General features: G+C 41.2%; 1 protein-coding gene across 1 annotated transcript; it reads left to right on the top strand.

Moving 5' to 3' along the window:
* The first annotated feature begins 228 nt into the window (after window positions 1-228).
* recql4 (RecQ helicase-like 4) lies at window positions 229-14,050 on the top strand. The gene is made up of 25 exons (XM_030788428.1): window positions 229-312; window positions 607-640; window positions 774-865; window positions 1,032-1,178; window positions 1,476-2,554; window positions 2,745-2,844; window positions 3,086-3,236; window positions 4,536-4,661; window positions 5,139-5,288; window positions 5,898-5,990; window positions 6,289-6,425; window positions 6,646-6,729; window positions 6,941-7,129; window positions 7,601-7,783; window positions 8,015-8,213; window positions 8,819-9,096; window positions 9,412-9,549; window positions 9,870-9,912; window positions 10,015-10,227; window positions 10,501-10,630; window positions 11,072-11,238; window positions 12,151-12,343; window positions 12,851-13,019; window positions 13,685-13,793; window positions 13,929-14,050. Exons 1-25 carry the CDS (start codon window positions 229-231, stop codon window positions 14,048-14,050), a joined length of 4,410 nt encoding a protein of 1,469 aa, XP_030644288.1.
* Window positions 14,051-22,595: the final 8,545 nt, after the last annotated feature.

Here is a 22,595-nt window from a genome sequence, read left to right as displayed (position 1 = left end):
TATATTTTGAATTGATTTGCCCAATGTCTCTTAAGGACTTGTTTAGCCCTATTTTGTAAGAATACAAAACAGATTTGTACAGGTAATTGTGTCGACAATCTTAGACTTTTACTGTTTATGGAATAAACGAACGAGATTCGCTTTGTTGATAGCAAACTTGATTCGCTGGATTTCTAGTGCCCAGCTGAAGACAGAGATAACTTAGTGACAAAATTTACTGTCAAAACAATGGACCGATATAACGATGTAAAAATTCATTTGAAGAAGTGGGAGCATGCATTTATGTTGGTTCATAACAGGAAGCCCAACAAAGTAAGTGCGTGTTCTATATGAGGTGTTCTCGTCCTAACGGTCTTTTACTTGCATCATGTTTACTAACGTTCTCATTCTATTTCTGTGTAAAAGGACATCGTGAACCTCATTTACTAAAGCTGGTATTGTTCACAATGTTTTCGGTCACTAACGTGTTGTACCAGGCTTATAAGTTATGTATTGCCAATACTCTGTGACTGCTGTCGTGATCCGAGGATCACATTGTAGTCTTCCAATAGTTTACCTCTACTTTTAAAACTTTGGTTTAAATGCGGATGTGATTTTCTCTTCAAGGATGATATTGACAGAGCTCCCGAGGAAACTAAAAGTAAGTAAACTGGTTTCCTGTTAAGCCCTTAAAATGTAGGCCTACTACTGTAAAGGTTTCATGTTTCCTTTTGAAATGGCATTTGTGGTTGCGTTTTATTATGGCTTGGATTTTTATATACTTTCTCGTAAAGAGCTCTACATGGAATATCGGACACTCAAGGCGGCAAAAGAAAAAGGGAGCACTGGCCACGAGCATCATCCCCCGAACGAGATTTCACCTACTGTAAGCGCGAGACGAAACACTCTATTTATTACGCACCATAAACATGTTCTGATGCTGAATTTATTCGCCTGGTCATATTAACAATGTTTAATTTAATATAGAAAGAATAGGAACAGTCCATATGTAATATGCACAATGGTAATACTAGCACTCTCTCTCTCTGAAGGATTCAGGGTGTTGGGGGTCTCATCTGAACAGAAAAAATATGCCAGTCGTTGCCCCAAAACTGACATCGAAGGAGAGAGATTCCCTGCAGGCCTCTGCCCAATACTTTGGCATGAAGCTGAAATCCAATCTTGGAGCTCTAACAAAGGTATTGCAGTAACGCATAAATATTTGAATTCTGCAGAGAATGTAACTGCCAAGACATAAAATTAAGATTATTTATCAGATATCAAATATGTTCAATCCAGGTTTGAATATATGTACTCTTTACTGAGTTATTTCATAATATATGGACTGTTTCAAGTTGTATGATGGCTCCTTTATTTATTTATTTATTTGTTTGTTTGTTTGGTTTTTTATTTATTTTTGCATAGTGTTTTAAAAGACAGATTTGCTGGTTATTTGACGTGGAATTCTTTTTTTGTTCCCTCTGTTTCAATTTTAGGACAGGCCATTGTCTTTAAAGAAATCTTTCACTCCAGGTCGAACGCCTCTGAAGTCATGGAAGGACAATGAAGTGGCCCGTTCAACACCTGCAGAGGCAGAATCCCCCCAACCAAAACCAGCCAACACATCTCCCACCCCCCTGGCCTCACCAGCACAGACCACCACTGCTGATTGGCTGGAAGAACCAACCGAACCTCTTCCTGTATTCACGCCCTCTAAATCCAGTTCACTTGCTATGGCTACCTCAAACAAGCAGACCCCCAAGACCCAGTTGCTGAGACACTCCGTGACTAAGAGGCTGGCCTCTGTCGACAGCGGCTGGCTGCAGCGTTGTCAGGTCTTTGACGAGCTCGGTGACTTTGAAAAGCCAGCTGTTGGCAACCTGGGGCCCACAGAAAAGAACTGTGTTCCACACAGTAATGGAAAAAGTGAAAATGTGACAAATGACAACCCCGTTAGTGTGACCCCTCCAGACAAGATCACGTCTATGAGGTCACAGCCTTTTGGTGACGGGACACAGATTGGCTGTGCGATCTCCCCAACAGACAGCCCCTGCGTACAGAACAGTGGGGTGGACTCTACCTTAAGACCTGACGTTGGAAGGGAAGACAGAGAATCTGGATCTGGTCCTACTGGAGAAACCCAAATGGAACCGGAAGAGTCCAGTCCCGTCAGAGATGTCAAGAGACCCCGACCCCGGGCCAAAAAAGCCGCTGAGAAAGGGCAGAACTCGCAGGCCGACGATGACGACGATGGGAAGAAAACGGGAAAGAAAAGACGGAGAGAAACTGACGACAAAGAGGACGAAACGCGCGCGGGGGAAAACGGTGAAACGGCCAAGAAGAGGGGGAGGACCAGAAAAGGAGAGGCCGCCGGAGAGAACCCCCCGAAAAAACGAAGGAAGAATAAAGGAAAAGAAACAGAAGAAGGAGAGGGTTACCCTGGAGACGCCACTGGCACAGGGAAGGCAGAGGCCACCAAAAAGCGAAGAATTCCGCAGGAGAACCTGCTCGGTGAGGTGGAGGAAGATAAGGAGAGAGCCTCCTCAGCCAGAGTGAAGAGCGCAGGCTGGATCCGGTGGGTGTTCATCAGAACCGACCCATACCGTTTGTTCATCTTCATTTGCCTTAACACACTGTATTAATTAGTGCTCCTCTGTGACGCTGGCTTTTCGCTCAGTGGCTGTGGAGGACGTACTCTGAGTTGAACGCTGCATTAAGGAAGTTCTCTTAATTATGTTTTTGTTTGTTTACCCCCAAATCACTAGACCAACAAAGAACTCGAATGGAAATTTCGTTAAAATTAATTTGAAGAAGAAGTCTCACGTCAAAGGATTTGCTCTGAGGGGTGCTGCGTTAAGGAAACAGGTGAGCAGTGTTTTTAAGAGCTTGCCATGAAATATGCAACAAATACTCACAGATGTAAAATAGTGTTTACCTCAGTTTTGGACTTACACTTTGAAGTACATGAATATTTCAAAGAGAACTGTGCAGTGTATATTGTAGTTGTGTGGTTTGTCTGTTGTGTTGTGAGTACGTATTTGAATTGAGTCACATCAGTATGTTTGTGATTTACTGTAAACAGCACGTGTGTGTGTGTGTGTTTCAGATGTACATGCAGAAGTTTCAGCTGAAAGGCGAGCGGTTTGGAGGAGGTGCAGGTAGGGGCGGAGGGAGATTCGGAGGTTTCAGTCGTCAAGGCGACAGCTGCTACAAGTGCGGAGGAACAGGACACTGGGCACGAGACTGCCGTGGTCGAGGTCTGAAACCAAACCAGCTGAAATTCAGTAAACACAGGGTTTTGCTTAGCATGAGGTCCGGGTTTCAATTACCACAAAGGGAAATGAAAGAGAACCATTACCATATAGTCAGTTCTAGAAGAGTCAGTCAGATGCAAAGCTGAGTCTGAGATGGGGATACAAGAAAATACCTGCTTTACATAAATGTTTTTGTAATGCTTCTGTAGCCCTACAAACTGTAACTGGGATCTTACAGTATGTTAGAATTCAGGGAGGGTTTATTTTGTGGTCGAAGATCCTTAAAAGAGCAGACACACTTGATGGGGAGAGATAAGGGTGTCTTTCTGTGATATGTGTTACCCTGTAACTCCCCTGCTCACGTTGCCAGTGGGGTATTCCATGGGAATCTTGAAATCCCAAAATTCCATTCGGTCTCAGATTTTTCGGAAATCTTCCTCTGGGAAACTTCCTTACAAGGCACGATTTCTATATCAGTTTTATGATGTGGTCACAAATCATTATTGAGAAAACACAAAGTATGGATTGTTGACACTCTCTGCGTTGTGGAGGTACACACTCCTCTTTTCAACCCTCGAAAACAAACAGGAGCAGATGTGAACTGAAAGTGTACAGTCCCATATATGTAAAGAGGTCATGCATTATTCTGACTCTGATGTGCTTCAGGTTTATTTGGTGGAGGGACAAAGCCTTTTTTTTTTTTTTAATCTCCTTCATCTTTTTTTTGTCTGTGTTACCTCTTTACTGAGCCCACCACATGGTTGTAATACACTGGGATGATCCCACCCTCTCACAAAATGGGTTTAAAATACCAGATATCCCACTCCAAATAGTTCAACATGTTGTCAACTAATAAACATTAAACCGGGTACTCCTGGAACAATAATGTTTATAATTTAATTAAAAATAAATAAATAATAATGATAAAAAGTACTGTTTTTATATTTTTGTAAGTATAGAGAATGCAATACAAGGACTTAAACGGCAAATTTCATGGAGTGAAATGACACAGAGATTGCCTCAGCTATGTTCAGAAATAATAATGTTTTATACGAAGGCTATATACGTACCAAAAGCATCTAATCCACAACTTTGTTTAGTGTTTTCTTTCTAATGGTTCAACGGTGAAACCTACAACAATTAAAAAAAGTGTTCCCATAAGTAAATTTCCCTGTGTCAAATTTCAGTCAAATCTGAGCAGTCATGGATATTTTGAATATTTTGGGTCCTAGTTCTCGTGAAACACCCCCTTCCCTGCCCCCTTCCGGTTTACTAATGTATGTCAAAAATATTCTGCCACAGTTCCTGCTCCTCCAGTAGATGGCGCTCAAGGTCAGGACAATCCCGCTGAAGAAGAGGAGCCTTTTGAACTACCTACCTTAGAGGAGGTTGCCCGGGCAACTGGAACCCTGCGCTCCGACCCTATTGGTGAGCAAACACAACCACACATAAAGAGTGTGTGATGAAGGGCGTGTCGGTGGATTCTGTTTTATAGTTTGATCTCTTAGTCAATACTCATGAACCCAAACTTACTCTCTACCTTCTCAAGCTGGGTTAAAACCTCTTTTGGTCAGGTTTGTGTGTAACATCATTTTGTGAATCAAGTGCAAGGGTGAGACAACGCCATTCAAACTCCTTAAAGTGTAGGGCTAAATTTTACTTGAAACATGTGTTAAATTCATTAGAGTCTACAAAACCAGTTAAATCGCAAATGATTGGGTTCAGAACCAGTACTCGGACCAATCACTGGCCTTGTTACTCATCAGGCACTTAGTAAACACCTCAACAGCCCTGATGGATTTGATGTCAGGTCCACTGAATGTACGAGGTCTGGGTCCTCTTGACCTCAGTGGGCGTGTCCTGGCTAACATTGACCTCACTGGGCATGCTTCTCTCTGCATTCAGTGATGACTCCCAGCGCTGTCGATGACCCTGACGAGCAGGACAGAGGAGAGGAGATCCTGCTGAATGTGATAAGGCCAGATTACGAACGTCCCGCCCCTCCACCTCCCATGGAGCCTCTCTATAGGCCAGGAGTGGACGGGAAAGTGCAAGGTAGAGTCGCGGGACCAATCAGTTCACGCTTATGTTATTGCACTGTCGAGTGAGTCACCTCACTTGCTGTCGTTCGACGATGACGTATTCGCCCAAAGCTCAGAAAAACAACGCGACTTTTACCGTCTCCTTTATTTCTGGGCAAGTTACTGAAATAACAGACAGGTTTCCAACAACACAAAGGCCAAAGCTTTGGGCTCAGTCTCTCAGTGTCTCACAATGCATGGCTAGCATTGTGTGTCTGTAGAATGTTTACTGACATGTGTCTTACCAGAGAGGTGTGTATGAGGCTCCACACACAGCACTATGTTAACATGTCTATAACAGTAAAACACAGCACAATGTTGACATGTCTATAACAGTAAAACACAGCACTATGTTAACATGTCTATAACAGTAAAACACAGCACTATGTTAACATGTCTATAACAGTAAAACACAGCACTATGTTAACATGTCTATAACAGTAAAGCTTTGTGCAGGTTAGACTCTGACTCCACCTTGTACAAAATCATGCCTTGATGCCATCACATGGAAAACTTTGTGTCTTTTGTGATGAGTTCTTGTGTGTGTGTGTGTGTGTGTGTGTGTGTGTGTGTGTGTGTGTAGCTGTGCCTCCAGAGGTTTATGAAGCTCTGAGGGATTTTGGCTATAAGTCATTCAGACCTGGCCAAGAGACTGCCATCATGAGAATCCTCTCAGGTAAACTCTGTGTGCGTGTGAGTGTGTTTGACTGTGTGCGGGTGTTTGTGTAAGTGTGTGTGTGTTGTCTTTTTGTAGATGTGCTACATAACCTCTCCACCCACTTTACATAGTTATGTCAGTGCATTGCATAGAATAAAATTCTAACCAAATCAACAAAATCAGGGCTTTTGCAGAGTATGATTTATATGAAAGGCACCAAGCTAAGAGTCAGGATAATGAGGCAAGAAAAGAAATATCAGGTAGTTGACTGATAATCCTCCCTTATTTGTTTGTTTGTTTGTTTGTTTTTGTTCAGGTTTGTCCACTCTGGTGGTCCTCTCCACTGGCATGGGTAAATCTCTTTGCTACCAGCTGCCCGCTTACCTTTACGCCCAAAGGTCAAAGTGCATCACCCTGGTCGTGTCACCGCTGGTGTCGCTGATGGACGATCAGGTACGACTGTCTTTCAAACTGTTTTAATCAGCTCATTCAGTTGACGCAGCTGTATTGATTTACTAAGTACTTCAAAAAGTCAAAGACATTTCTTTCAGTTGTAAACAACTTTTTACCAGAAAAAAATGAAGCCATAATTTGTCTGAATTAGTTTTTCCATCTGTAGATTTTTAGAGGTGTTTTTGTAAATAATATGTGCATTATACTCTTCTTCTTGAAGCTGTCTGGACTGCCACCGAAGCTGAAGGCCGCATGCATTCACTCCAACATGTCCCAGAAACAGAGGGAGACAGCCATAGAAAAGGTGCTGTTTTCTTTTTTCAAGCGGGCCTTACATCTTCACATCGTGAGATGTAAAATGTGTATATTTGAAAGGTTCCCATTCTCTATAGTAACAGCTGTCATGTGTGTGTCTTTGTCTGTTTCTGTATGCATATGTGTGTGTGTGTATGTGTGTGTGTTTATATGTATGTATGTATGTGTTTGTGTTAACGTGTATCCGCATGCGTGTGTAGGTTAAGGCGGGGCAGGTGCACGTGCTGCTCCTGTCTCCTGAGGCTCTGGTTGGTGGAGGTCAGTCCAGCTCTGGTTGTCTGCCTCCTGCTGACCAGCTCCCCCCGGTGGCGTTTGCCTGTATTGACGAGGCTCACTGTGTGTCTGAGTGGTCACACAACTTCAGACCCTGCTACCTCAGACTCTGCAAGGTGAAAAATCTTTTTTGACACACATGCTACTTGCATGTGAATAACAAGGGAGTGAAACCCCTCTGTCTGAAGACGTATAAAGCGTCACCAGTTCCTGATGGAACACTTGTAAAAAAAAAAAAACCTGTCTTGTTATATTCTTTGATAAACCATCGCAATTGATGAGCAGCTATTCCCCACAATATATTGCTGCAAATTGACACAACATGTGGTTAGTAAAAAAATTAAGGTATTAATATCAGTTAATGAAAAAACATTAAGGTGTTCTCTTTGTGAAGAATACGTGTGGTAATGTCCATGTGTGTTGTCTGTGCCTGCAAATACTCACCATTCACACATACAGATGGCGCCATTACACATACAGAGATATGGCTGTCAAATCTATTGTCTGGTCTGTGTGTGTGCGCGTGCGTGTGCGCGCGCGTGTGCGTGCGTGTGTGTGTGCGTGTGTGTGCGTGTGTGTCCACACAGGTGTTAAGGGAGCGGTTGGGTGTGCGATGCCTCCTGGGTCTTACGGCCACGGCGACGCTCTCCACGGCCTTGGACATCGCTCGTCACCTGGACATCGGCGATCAGGACGGCATCGCGGTCCGCTCGGCCGCCGTACCCCCGAATCTGCATCTGTCTGTGTCCATGGACAGAGACAAGGACCAGGTACCCTGCAGACCCCAGTCTACACACTGGACCATTTAATCACTGCACCTGATAAGCCCAGCGTGTCTATACTGCATCTCCCGGGCGATAGACGGAGAGATATCAAACCCAGAGCACGCACTATATGAAACAAGGCCAGCTGCTTCTCCTGGAACTCTCTGGCCAGGTGTTTTTTTCAGAGGAGTAGTATGTTTGAATAAACATGTGGTGTGTGTGGTCTTGTGTGTCTAGGCTCTGGTTTCTCTGCTGAAAGGCGAGAGGTTTGGGGCGCTGGAGTCCATCATAGTTTACTGCACCAGACGAGAGGAGACGTCTCGCATCGCCGCGCTACTGCGCACCTGCCTGCAGGGGGTGCTGCTGAGGCGGTCCTCGTGTCCAGTCACAGAGGATCCAGACGACAACCCGGTGGGGAAGAAGAAGAAAGCCCTCGGTAAGAGCCTCTGTGAACCGGATCACGTGTGTGTCCGCATGTGTTTCTCCATGCAGGCTTCCCTGACCTCGGCATTTTAGGTTCGGTTTAAGCACTGGCGTTGCTGACTCAGTCCATCAGCGGAACATCGGATGATTGTATTCGTTCATTTAGCCAATGCTCCAAAGCCACACTCATGATTTGTGCTCTGTCAGAGGTCACATAATGTACAGTTAAATGCTCTGGTCAGAGGTCATATAATGTACAGTTAAATGCTCTGGTCAGAGGTCACATAATGTACAGTTAAATGCTCTGGTCAGAGGGCACATAATGTACAGTTAAATGCTCTGGTCAGAGGGCACACTAGCAGAGAGCTGACCCAGGATCTTCTTGTTACTGGGCTGTTTCCCTCACCGCTAGGCTACTGCTGCTACGCCATGTCAATCAAAGCCTTATTCCTCAAACATGCAGGGCAGGGGACTCTTAGTGAAGGGATGTAGAAACATCGATGTTTACGAGCATACATCTTACAGATGCTTTATGACTGGTTGAGAAGTCTCTGCTGAGAGATGTGAGGTACTTATGTGAGGTTTTTTTTATTCCATAAAAAACAAAAATGAAAACAGCGAGGAAAAAGATACGGAAGCCTCTGAAGTGGATCGCGGAGTCGTACCACGCCGGGATGTCGGCGTCGGAAAGGCGTCGGGTCCAGAACAACTTCATGTGCGGGGAGCTTCGGGTGGTGGTTGCCACGGTAGCGTTCGGAATGGGCCTGGATAAGTCGGACGTGCGCGGCATCGTCCACTACAACATGCCCAGGAGCTTCGAGAGCTACGTGCAGGAGATCGGCCGAGCCGGCAGAGATGGAAAACCGGCCCACTGCCACCTGTTCCTGGATCCGGAGGTAAAAACACCGCGCACCCGTTCGCTCATTCCTCTATCGGTTTATCCATGCGCCCGGTCGTGACCCGCTGGTTAGCTCTGTATTCATTCGCAGGTTACAGAACTAGTACGATTTTTTTTTTTTTAAAAGCACCTTATTTGTATGAGAAGCATTAGTCTGCTCCTGTTTGGGTTGTTTTTTTTAATGTATCAGATACAGTATTTGCTTCTTATTGAGACTCTTCTGCTAAACAGGGAGGTTAAACTGCAGTGCTGCTGTCTCAACCTCTATTTCTCCACCACTCACTGTCTTTGCCTGTCGCTCTGCTGCGCATAGGGCGCAGACCTGCACGAACTGCGCAGGCACGTATACGCAGACACGGTGGATTACATCACGGTGAAGAAGCTGGTGCAGAAGGTCTTCCCTCCCTGCAAGTGCAAGCAGATCCATCAGAAACACCAGGACTTGGCCAAAGTAAGGCGGCAAGACGCGTCTTTGTAAGACTGTTATTGTGACGTTATTTGTAACGATTGTGTTGTCACTGGCTGTGCCTTATACATTTGATTTGTGTTTTTGTTGGTTCAGTTGACTCCTCTCCAGGGATTACGAATATAACTTAGTTCACTAGCTGATAGTTTTTCCATCCACAGAACCTATTGCTGTCCCTGGTCAATAAATATGTGATTGAAGAAATCAAATCAGTGTATAATAGTTTCTCAAAGGAATTAGTTCAGCTGCAACCTGAATGTGTCTGTCTGTGTCTGTGTCTGTGTCTTTGTCTGTATCTCCAGCAGGCGGTGGAAGTTGATGACTCAGAGATGCTGGAGTTGATGGACAGCTGCGATGGAACCCTGGCTGAGCAGCAGTTACAGACAAAGGCACAGAGACTTCCAGTGAATGGACAAGAGGAAGGGGATGTACCAACAGAACAGGCTGAAGGGGGGGAGCTGGAAGAGTCCATTACTCCACAGAGTGGGGAGAAGAACCCAGACGACCTAAATGAGGATGAGAAGAAAGGAAATGAAGAGAAAGGAGAGAGGGAGGGAGAGAACGAGTGTGTCACGAGTGTGCCAAAGGAACGAGTGTGTCATACGCACGAGAGAGCTATCCCCATACAGGAGACAGTAGATGGCTTGGACATTACAGAGGAAGGTAAATAGTGAAACTGACTCAGGGTGATTTCAACTTTAGATTTCCAAATGTAAACTGCTTCACACACCGCAAGGGCTGTTCTCAGAGCTGTGTATCTTAAATATAATACTCAGTGTGAAGTGTAACTGAAGTTGGTTACAGATTCTCTCTTACTGGAGAATGATCTCTGTGAAAGCTGAGGGAGAAATGAGCCATATAGAGGCTTATATGCATTGCTTTGAAAGGCATGTGTTTGATTTGTGTGTTTGTGTTTGTGTGTGTGTGTGCTTTCAGGGCTGGAGACTCTCCTCTGTTACCTGGAGCTACACCCTCAGAGGTGGGTGGAGTTGCTACACCCGACTCTCTCAGTCTGTCGGCTAGCGTGCTACGGAGGACCACCACAACTTCGCAGGCTCACTAAACTGTACGTGAGTGTGTACGAGAGAGTGTGAGTGTGTGTGTGTGTGTGTGTGTGTGTGTGTGTGAGTGCTTTTTAGTGTGTTTGTGTGAAAGAGTTAGAGAGGTCCAGAGATTCCTATGCATCCAGAACTATTTTTGTGAGTGCAATATTGTTGACTTGTCTGTTGTATGTGTCTGTGTTTATCTCTGAAATGTGTATGTTGATCAGTACTGTAAATTTTACATTGTAGATGCTTCTCTCTGTTCATTTACCATGGATCTGTCTTATAAGCAAGTTTAAGCAGAAGATATAATATGTGTACAGTTATTTTTAACTCAAGCATTTATAGAATTTGCTTAAAACAGATTCATTTTTGCCTGACTGAGGAAGTGTCAAAATAATGCAGATTTAAAGCTGCATACTTAGGTCATGAGTGAGTGTTTGTTGTGTGTTTATGCCTATCAGGTGCCCCCCGGTCGCCGTGGTGTTGGCACGGAAACGGATGGCTGGAGAGAAGGTGGAGGGGTGCAGCTCTCTGGAGTTTGACGTGGTGGAGCTGGCTGACACCATGGGCTGGCAGGTACCACTGGTCAAACGAGGACTCCGACAACTCCAGTGGAGCACTGACAGAGGTGTGTGTCTGTGTGTTTTAGAGAGAGAGAGAGAGACTGAGGTGTGTGTCTGTGTGTTTTAGAGAGAGGGAGAGAGACAGAGACAGGTGTGTGTCTGTGTGTTTGAGAGAGAGAGAGAGGCTCTTTTCAGGCCATTGGAAATATTCTCTGTAAATCACACATTTTGTTATTTATCACAAAACGTGTATAGAGTGTTGTACATAGAGTTCCTTAGATATCTATTATTTCCTCTAGCTCTACTTTCTTATACCTGGTTTTTCTTGTACATAATGTTCTTCTCCTGATATTTGTATTTTTTATTATTTTCCTTTATCTCTAACGTGTTTCTCTGATAAACGGCGTTCAGAGTGGAGGGCAAAGTAAGAATGTTATTGTATGGGGAAAACTTGTTTTAACTATATGACAATAAACGCTTTGACTTTGAACATGTACAGGTCTATAATCATGAAATTACCACAACGTGTTTCTCTTAGAATCACCCATAGAACTCGACTCTCATGAATCTGGGCTTGGATCCATGCATAGTCTAAACATGCTCTCCATCCAACAATGACCAGATACCCAGTCGAAAACTTGTCCCATTATGAATGGTCCAGAAAGGGAGACAAAAACACACTGAATCTCTGTCCATTTCAATACCCACAAAAATATACCATGTGTAGTAGTTTAGTTTTTAAAGGGGAGGAGCTTTTCTTTTTCTTTTTAAAGAGCAGGAAATCTCTATTCATTGCTATACCTCAGTATACATATGCCATAGAATAGTGTGTACCGTAGGGCAGTGACTCTCAGTGGTCGTTAGGAGACTTCGTTATGCTCATTAATGATGATTAGTTGATCATACTGTGCCTGTCTGTAGATAAAACATATACGAATAAAAATAACGTCGTTCTCTTTTTCTCGTAATCTCCTCAGGGTCCTCGTTCGGGGGCACGGGGCGGAGCGGCATCCTCGTGGAGTTCTCCGCTCTCTCCTTCTACTTCCGTTCCTATGGCGACCTGACGGCGGAGGAGATGGACGAGGTGTGTGGGTTCCTGCACGGCCGCGTCGTAGCGCAGGAGAGAACGCAGCTCTACCAGCTGAGAGCCTGTTTCACAGCCTTCCGCAGGTCACCTGACCCGCTCTTTTCTGTATTTGTTTGTTTGTTTGTTTGTGTACATGTTGGTGTTTATTTCTTTTCTTTTTTGTTTGTTTGAGTCTGTCCTAACCTATAATGACCTGGTCTGGTCACATAATGTGAGGTGTAATGTGACAGATAAACTCTAGAGCTCTGAAGGCTGAAATTCTGCTCTCAGCTGCGGTTGTAACCAAACCCAAACTCAAACTGGCCCCCAACCAAAACAGTTTTCTAATTATCTTTTGTTTTAGGTCTGGTGTTGTTCACCATCACTTTTGTTATGCTGATAGGATTTATGAATAGAACATTCCAGGAAAAAAAAGAAAAACATAAATTAAAAGGCGTTTCTGCTCTGTGTGTGCGTGTGTGTGCGTGTGTGTGCGTGTGCGTGCGTGTGCGTGCATGTGTGCGGGTGTGCGTGCGTGTGTGCGTGCGTGTGTGCGTGTGTGTGTGCGTGTGTGTGTGCGTGTGTGTGTGCGTGTGCGTGCGCGTGTGCAGTGTTGCATTCCGTAACTGTAGCTTCTGTATGGACGAGCTGGATGAGGACAGAAGCCTGCAGCTGAAAGGCCTGTTGGCCGATTATTTTGAGAAGAGGAGAGATTTGGACTTCAGCAAGAAATACCAGGAGGACCAAGATGAGGAGGAAGAAACCCTGAACAAATGCAAGGTCTGTGTGTGTGTGTATGTGTGTGTGTGTGTGTGTGTGCGAGAGAGAGAGATGAGGGTTATGAGTATAGTTCAGTGAGATGTGATGATATTTTAATTGTCTGTTCTGGCAGAAATATTTGTTTTGCAGCGGTTATATTTCCTCATAACAATGCATGCAAGTTAAGTTAAAAAACTTTTGAAAGCATGCTACACATGCTTTATATTTAGTGTTATTTTAACGAAAACACACACACACACAATTTTACCTGCATTGCTTCTTGCCCTTAATAAAAAATACACATTCCTCTTATTATCACAGCATTCTTCCACACACTGTCCTAAATGAAAGTCTGTATCACTTCTGCTTCTTATATCTGGATGGATTTTATTGCTTATATTTTCTCTGCTGCTACCCATTCAAATGAGTTACATCACAGTTAATGGACTTAAATGGCCTTGTTTTCCACAGTTATTACTGGACTTTGGTCCATAATTTGAGTCAGATCATTTGTGTCCTGTTGCACATACACTGGGTCATGGTACAGCTTGTTCCTTTTTTAACCTCAGCTGAACCAGACTGGAAGATTTGACTCTCTGCTGATGTCTTGTCATAGATAATGAAACTGAGGGACTGTAATGTTTTGAACTGTCTTTTGTTTGTTTGTTTGTTAATTTATTTGTCAGTTGCGGGACTGGGAGGAGCAGATCCGTGCTGACATCAGAGGCTTCCTGAGCAGCCACAGCGATGAGAAGTTTTCTGGAAGAGCAGTGGCCAGAATATTCCACGGCATCGGCTAGTCTCCCTCTTTTTGCTTTTCTGTGTTAACTGAGAGGTTTTGCGTTCCCTTTACATCTTAGAGTAAATAAATATTTTCTTCTAACAGTGTTTATGCATTCTGATTCTCTCTGTCTCTCGTTTCCTCATCAGGAAGTCCATGTTATCCGGCTCAGATATACGGCAGGGATCGGAGATACTGGAGAAAATACCTGCAGTTTGACTTCAACGGACTCGTTCGCTTAGCTACACGAGAAATTATCAGAACAAGGTAGCAGGATGGCGTCTAACTCCTTAACCTGGAAATCAACACCAGGCTATTCATTGTTTTACAGATGTGACACTATTTTTATACTTTTGCTGTATTAAATGTATAATTTTTTTGTGTTTTTTAATGTGATGATATAACGAGATGAGTGATTTTAGTGGAGCTGTGGCTGTTACACACATTTTCACGTTGGTTTTAACACTAGGTTTTTTTTAAATCTGGTATTTTCTAATAAAATGTCTTTTCTGTTTTCCGTTATCTTTCTTTGCTTTCATTCTCTTTGCTCCCATATAATAACCCTTAATGTCATTATATAGAATAAAGTAATAGGCAAAACATCACACAAAACATTACTGCATCATTATTAATTAATAATTAAAACATCATTATTATTACTGCCCTGTCTCATCTGAAACTCTCTGTAGCGCACGAGGAGAACAGTCAAAATATAACCCCTGCATTCCACAGAGCTGTGAGGAACGGGCTTTATACATATATTATTTTCACAAAATTCCTGAGAGTCAGCATCACCAAAGTGTCTCTCCCTTGATGCTCTGTTAGTTCACCCAAATGAAACACACTGAAACGGTTTCTGTAATGGGGTAACGGAGAGCACAGATCAGCACATGTTGGATGACTGAAAAGAAAAAAAAAAAGTGGGAAGAAAAACAAGCAAAATTCAGTTAGGTCATACAGTCAAAACTGACCTATAGTTTTCCGCAAGGTATTCAGGTGTAGCCATTGGTTACTGGAACACAGAAATGGACACTCTGTGTTTTGTGTGTGTGTGTGTGCGTGCAAAAGCGTTTAGATGAAAATAAGAGTTGGCATTGGATTTAAAGCTAATTTAAATCCAATGCCAAAAAAAAAGTTAAATACAACAGCAAACCAAGGAGAAGATAAAAAAATGGATTCCTCTCACTGTCAGAACAGTTCAGTAAGCCCAGTATGTATTTAATAGATGTCAGCCTAGCTCTCAAATTTCAAAAGGCAGAGAGAAGATTGGTTCTGAATATAAATGAAATTCAATCCGACATAAAGAAAACGCAAAAGGTTCAGAATCCTCAGTACTTTAGCGACACCTGTATGCTGGCGCACTACAGCGAGAAGGTCCTGGGTTCGAATCCTGGCTGGGCGGCCAGGGTGGGGTTTGAATGTTCTCCCCGTGTCTGCGTGAGTTTCCGCCGGGAGCTTCGGTGTCCTCCCACAGTCCAAAGACATGTAAGTCAGGTGAACTGGAGATACTAAAAAATTGCCCCTAGGTGTCTGACTGTGTGTCCGACTGAATCAATTAAACTACTAAAACGATTACGTTTATTAATGTCCTCAGCCAGCCTCGTTCTTCGCCCTCATGTGTGGACCCCCCCCCCCAACCCGAGTCAAAACAGAGGGCTTTACTTTCAAGAAGATAGCAATGAAAACCCAGAAAAAGATTCTTAGTCACATGGCAATGAAGCAGATGGCTCAAATGTTCACTGATGACAGCAGAGGTGAGGTTCCGGAGAGGCGGGAGTACCAGAAAAAGTCTAACCAAGATGGCGGAGGCTAAATGCTACATGTAGTATGAAAACATGTATATGATTAAAACATGTATGATGTATTGTGTACGTCAACAGGAATTGTCGTTTATATGCAGAAGTGGCAAAAGTAAAAGCAGAAGTAATCTTGCCAAAAAAAAGTACTCTGAGTTTAACTGACAACCGTTTTTGTAAAGCCTAAGTGACTATTTTATTTTTACTTAGGGACATTTCACAAGAGACAGATTAACTCCACTTTCATTTTTTCTTGATTATAGTGTTTGTTTTATCTATATAATATAAACATATTATTTCCCTATAGATCTTTACCAATTAATTCTTCAGTTACCTGGTGTTTTGACTGGTTGTTCCAGAGGGAATATTAGACTGTAGGAATCTTTTGGGAAAAAAACAACTCTTTTTGAGAAATGAACACAATGGGTTTGGTATTCATGTGTGTATCTGTGTGAGCAGTTATCAAAGACACAATGAACAATAATCACAGGAGACCAGCAGCATGCCTTTTAAAGTTTGAAAAAATTTATTCAAGTGAAAGAACACCATAAAAGCCAAAACAGTGTTGAAACAAAGTAAATAAATCATTCAAATGTTATTAAGAAAAGGAGTATTAGGATGGAGCCGGTAAGTCAACATGGAAGATCTGAGGCAGCCATTTTGTGTCAACACATCGCTTGATATCATCTACAAAATGCAAAATCACCTTCAGCAAGACATCCTCACAAATCGTCTTTTTGAATAGTGTGTCATATGACTCCCTTAATGCATTCTTCATACTCTGAAACTGGTCATGAAGTTGCTCACAGACCCTCTCAGGCAGGGTGATATTCTGCTCTCTAAATCCATCCCTTAACGTTGCTTCAACCTCAAGACAAAAACTATCAATGCGTTGTTCATGACAGCGATAGTTGCTCTTTAAAGAGGGGACTGATCTTTTTAATTTTTTTATTACTGTTGCCGCAGGTTTTCTAGCGCTTTTTGGAAGCTCTTTATATATAAATCCATAATCTAACTCTATAGATTCATATTCAAATTTTCTGCGATGCAGACGCTGAGTAATAATACTGCACTTTTCATGATATTCTTTATCATTTTTCTCCAAATATTGAATGATTTGGTCTGTTGGGATTTTATTGCTACTAATATAGGGTCCTGAAAAAAAAATATTTGTTTTAATTTTAGATGTCTCACCTAAATAAACAGCAAACAGATACAGACGGATCATACAAGGTATATCATCTTTTCTTCCTAAACATGGGCAATAATGTGAATATATCCATATGCTCTTTATATCTGTAGCTGTTTCAAGTTCTTTAAGAATCTTCTCAATAATTAAATCTTCAGTATGTTTTCTTACATGTCTTTTTTCTTTCTTTCCTTCTCCACTGACTTTATCAGAGCAATCAGCTGGCGTGTAGGGTCCAATGACTTTTTCTTTAGAGCCATTAGCCCGTATCAACACTGCATAAGCATATTGCCTCTGATCCTTTGTTTTTCTAAAGCCTTTAGTGGCTATTCTATGGAATCTTTTCATTTTACGTATAATATGTTTATCAGAATTAAAATTTGACTTTGCTGACTTGGATACTGAACGATTTAAAATCATAGGTATTTCTTTATATGATAAATCCTTGTACAATACGTGTTCAGTATCAGCGCAGACATCTATCCATTTGTCCTTTACGGATGTTAAATAATTTAGTAGACTGACATGTTCATCAGCTGTTTTCTTGTGCATCAGTTTTCTGTTGGAATTGTTTAAGAGCTTTGCGCGTTGAGAAAATATCCTAACAAAACGCGGATTTAAATTTGGACCTATGCTCTCTCTTATTACTAATCCTTTAGATTGTAAAATCTCTTTCAAATCATCAGAGCTATTGTCCAATGAAAGAATATTGACATTATGGTTGGTGATTCTGAAGAAAGTTGATATTGTCTTGTCAGAGAGGGGTTCAGGATGGAGGTCTTGATCAGTCGGTGGTCTCTTCACAGGAATTCTTAATTGTGATTGAGAAGTTATGTGTTACATGAGTTATTCTTACAGGAGTTATTGTTACTTCACAGGAATAATTGTTACTCTGTTTCCAAATTTATTTAATTTTTTTTGTTATTATTCTCTAAAATTATTTAATTATTTTGTGTTCCTTTGTACTTTTATTCATCCTTCCTTGTTAATCTTTTATTTTTCTGTGTTCTTTTATCTGTTCATCGGTAAACCACTTTCAATTACTAATGTGTATGAATTGTGCAATATAAATAAACATGCCTTGCCTTGCCTAAACATCCCTTGTTGTATAAATAAAATTAAATTTAGTTTATTAGTTCTAAATATAGTTATACACAAAAAATCACAGCAAAGCTTGTAATTAGTAAGTTAAAGATTTGAAGACAATAACTGAATGCACTGACTGCTTAAATACATACAAACATACATACACACATATACACACACACAGACACACACACGTGTCTCTCTCTCTCTCTCTCTCTCTCCATACATACATATATACATATATACATACACACACACACACACACACGTATATATATCTCTTTTGTACAATGTCTTGGAATTTATGTGTTGTTTCAGTATTATTACAATTAGTTTACTTACGGATTTTCTGTCTCCTGCTGCTGTGACCTCACAGAGTTGAAATGCTCTTCCATATTGCCAGTTTCCTAGGATGATCATAAGACAACAGTCAATATGTGTTTGTTTATCAGTTTGTTTGTGTGTGTGTGTGTGTGTGTGTGTGTGTGAGAACTTACCAGGTCCCCAGTCCCTTTAAACCCTTTAGACAAGGGCAGGGTAGAGCCTCTATTGTGACTAATTTTGTTTTTTGATTTTTGTTTTTTGTTCTTCTTTTTATTCATTTTATTTTGTTTTAGTTTTTTTTTTTAGAATATGCATATTTTTCATTTTATTGCCAAAAATGTTTACCAGATTAATACAGTAAGTCTAAATAGCAACACAAATTATGTATAGAAAGGGCACAAACAAAATTGTCTTCCAGCAATAGTGATCCTACCCTGCCCTCGGGAGAACGGTTGTTGTCAACTAACTCTTGCTCTGTCTCAACAATTTATAGCAATAATGTTACGTCGGACTCCCCAACCCCAATCATAATTTGCATTCCATTAAGCCAGTTTTTGTTCTGTGTTTGCATACCTTTATACATCATTCATTGTATGCATACGTGCACGTGCGCACACACGCACACACACACACACACACACACACACAGAGTCCTCTATAGAGTTTCAGTGTGAAAACGTACATGGGTGAACGTGTAAATGGGTGTAGATGGGACTGTAGAGAACTTCATCTCAGAGATTCAAATAACAGTAAAACTGGAATCGAACGTCCTTGGCCCAAATTATTATGCCGTATCATACAGAGTAAGATGGACAGATGGACATATTTAACTATTTGACTGACACAAAGCTGTACCAGGCACAGTTCTCATAAAGTCTCTGTGTACAAGCAGCTCTGTAAGGAGCCCACTTAACTGGTAATACAGACAAGAGTGAGCATCAGAAATATGTCTAAACTGTAGGACACATGACTTAATGTGACTCGACAGGAATCACGGTTTTGTTCTGACATATCAGCGTTTTCTGATTTTAAAAGACTACGATGGAGACATCCCAGTGTCCTCTCAGTTTCTCTTTCAGTAAAAAACAACTCTAAACTAAAAATAATATTCCTATGACAAAGCAAGCAATGTGTTGCATTGAAAAGAGGAATGAGGATGCTATGGTTTGGGTGTGTCTATGAGGAGACTAAACTTTGATCAAAGGTAAATGCCTGTTGGATCTCATTCTTTTCTGCCATCAGAAGCATCAGTTTAAAGTCAACAGCTTCTTAAGTTTCATTTTCCTCATCAACAGAGATGGCAAAAGTAAAAGTAGAAGTACTCTTGCCAAAAAAAGTACTCTAAGTTAAACTGATATTTTAAATCTATCTAGAGTAATGTTTTAGAGCAAAAGTATTTCTACTTTTATTTTTACCATCTCTGCTCATCAGACTCTCAAAACCAGCAAATATGAGCTCTTTAATAAAGCTCCTAAATGAAATGAAACATTGTTTATGTCATAACCAGGATAGGATTTCTATGACAGCTGTCCCGTAGTTCTCATAAGACTGTCTTTCCTCTTCTCCATTTGGAATTAAAATTCAAATTTGACATCTGATCAGCTATGGTAAGATTTGAGAGTTTTTGCTGATTGCTTACACACTGGAAGTGAATGCCTATACAAAAGCACCAAAACCTTAACTTTTACAACCATGTCTTAAACAAAGGCACCAAAACTACAAACACATTTTCTGCTTTGCACTTTGTTTGCAATTCTGTAACACACTGTTTGCAAAACACTACACACTCTTTCTTACATTAGACACATTGTTCATGAATGAACCTCTTGCAATCATTGGGAAAACACTTCTGTCAGGGTCTGGCCACATCACCTCGTTCACATCACAAGCAATGTCATCCCTGGCTGGGCAACAGGGAAAATATCACCTTGCGTGCTGTATCCTACCCTGGACTGACCCCACCTCAGTGCCTCCATATGCCTCTTCCATTAGAGAGAGGTGGGCGGGCATGTGGTTTTGTGTCAGTCAAATGTTTAAACATGTTCATTATTGTTACTGTGTAGGATACAGCATAATAATTTGGGCCAAGGACATTAGTTTCTAGTTTTACTGCCATTTGAATCCCTGAGATGAAGCTCTCTCCAAGTCCCATTTACAGAGATGGCAAAAGTAAAAGTAGAAGCACTCTCTCTAAAAAAAAAAGTACTCTAAGTCGAGTTAAACAGACAACCGTTTTTGCAAAGTGTAAATGAGTGACTATTCCAGTCTTACTCATATTTCTCAGGAGAGAAATTTTAACTTGGAGTAATTTTTTTTTAGCCAAAATACCTCTACTTGCGCTTTTGTCACCTCATCTCACTTATACCTACGTACATTTTCACACTGAGACTCCTCAGAAGACTGCGCGTACAATGTATCGTGTATTAAGGTATACAAACACAAAACACTAAGAAAATGAAACTCAACACAAACTTTAAACTCAGAGACTGGCTTAATGACTTGATGAAATTTCTAAATTAGTTCTGTGTTTCAACTCCATCTCACTGATAACATCAGCAGTTCAGATCATCCAGCTGCACCGGAATGCAGATTTAGCGGTACAGTTTAAGCGAAAAGACGAAGTTGATAAACCTGAGGCAAAGTCTGATTTGCGATAAAATTTTCGACATCAACGCGCTGCATCTGACAAAATGAAAAGACAACTGCAAACGAGCGTTGCGTTACCGTTTCTCACTTTGCCCTCTCATTTTCGAGTTCGCGGAGAAGTAAACGCTAACATCGCCTCATTTGAACGGCACTATATTAATATATGCACACGGGATTCTGACTTAGAGGCGTTCGTCGTTATATTACAGATGGTAGCAACTCCAACATTATAAATGATAGTGATTTAATAATCCGGAACTCATATAACTTAATCCAGAAATTACTTGAAATGAATCAAATGTTCTTAGCTGACAGAATTGAAAATTGGGTATGTGTTACAACAACTCAAAATTTTTAAGTCAGTAGAACTTGTAAGGTCACTTTAAGTTTACACAACTTAATAGAATTACGTTATTTGAACATTCGGATTTATAGTGTAGGCTACGATCTGTGTTCTAATCGGAGTTGATTAGATTTCATCTTAACAATTTCATTATCCAGCATCATCATCTTATTATGATTATGACTATGATGATCACGATAATGATTATGATTGTGGATAGTAATGATGATGATGATGATGACGACGATGACATCAAGGGATGGAACGGAGTTCACGGAGCAGTGAACTACTGGAGAGAGAGACAGTCATATCAGAACTATCTGGAAAGCTGTCATGCCCTGTCATAGAAATCTTATCTTGGTTACGGCACAAACAATATTTCATTTAATTTGTAAGAGCTTTATTAAAAACTGTTTGTTGGTTTGGTGAGTTTGATGAAGAAAATGAAACTTTCAAAGCCAGTCACTTAAACCTGATGCTTCTGATACAATGCGATACAGTACAAATACGAAACCTTTATTGTCACTATAGATGTACGAGATTCAGTGCGCAGTACCAAGCTACATAGAAGAAATATAAATATAAATGTTAAAATATACATATAAAGAAACTATAGAAATATAAAGATATGAATATAAAGTTTAAAAAAAGGATACATGGACATGTGAAAGGCAGTAAGGCATTGTCTGTATGGTGTGTGTGCTTGGGTCACGGTCTCAGTTGTCTCTGGTTGTAGAACTGAGCACAGACCCGTGTATGTGTCTGGACTTGTGATTTTAAAGTGGCAGTGCAGTCATTAGGCAGATTTGTGTGAAAACATTAGCAGCAATGCAGTATAAAGTGTACAAATTAGTGCAAACATGTCAGCACAGTGCCGGTCAGGTAGCAGCTTCACAGTATAAAGTGTATAGATTAGTGTAAACATGTGAGTGCAGTGCAGATGCTACTGAAGTATAATGTGATTAAAAAGGCAATTGCTTCTTGGTCAAAGTTTAGTCACATATGTGCATAGACACGCCTTATCAACAGCATACTTTACATTGTTTCAATAGAACAGACTGCTGGCTATGTAAAGGAAAGTTGTTTTTAACTTAGAGGTTTTTTTTTTTACCAAAAGAGAAATGGAAAGCATGTTTAAAATCAGAAAACATGATAAACGAAACCTTTATTCCTGTAAAAGCCTTCATCAGGTCATGTGGCCTACAGCTTAGACACATTTCTGACACGCTTTCTTGTCTCTATACCAGTTAAGCAGGCTCCTTATAGAACTGCTTCTACACAGAGACTTTATAAGGACATTTTGATCAGTTCTCTACACTAGTAGATACTTTGTCTCTTAAATATACTTTTCTCTCATTTTTGAGAGGCATTTTCTGTCATGTAGAGAACACCACAATACTCAAATTTGCCGATAGAATGTAGAGCTACATTA

This window comes from Chanos chanos, chromosome 12, assembly GCF_902362185.1.
Source record: "Chanos chanos chromosome 12, fChaCha1.1, whole genome shotgun sequence".
Lineage (NCBI taxonomy): Eukaryota > Metazoa > Chordata > Actinopteri > Gonorynchiformes > Chanidae > Chanos > Chanos chanos.
Note: the sequence above shows the minus strand (reverse complement) of the source record. Positions and strands in the feature narration are given on the sequence as shown.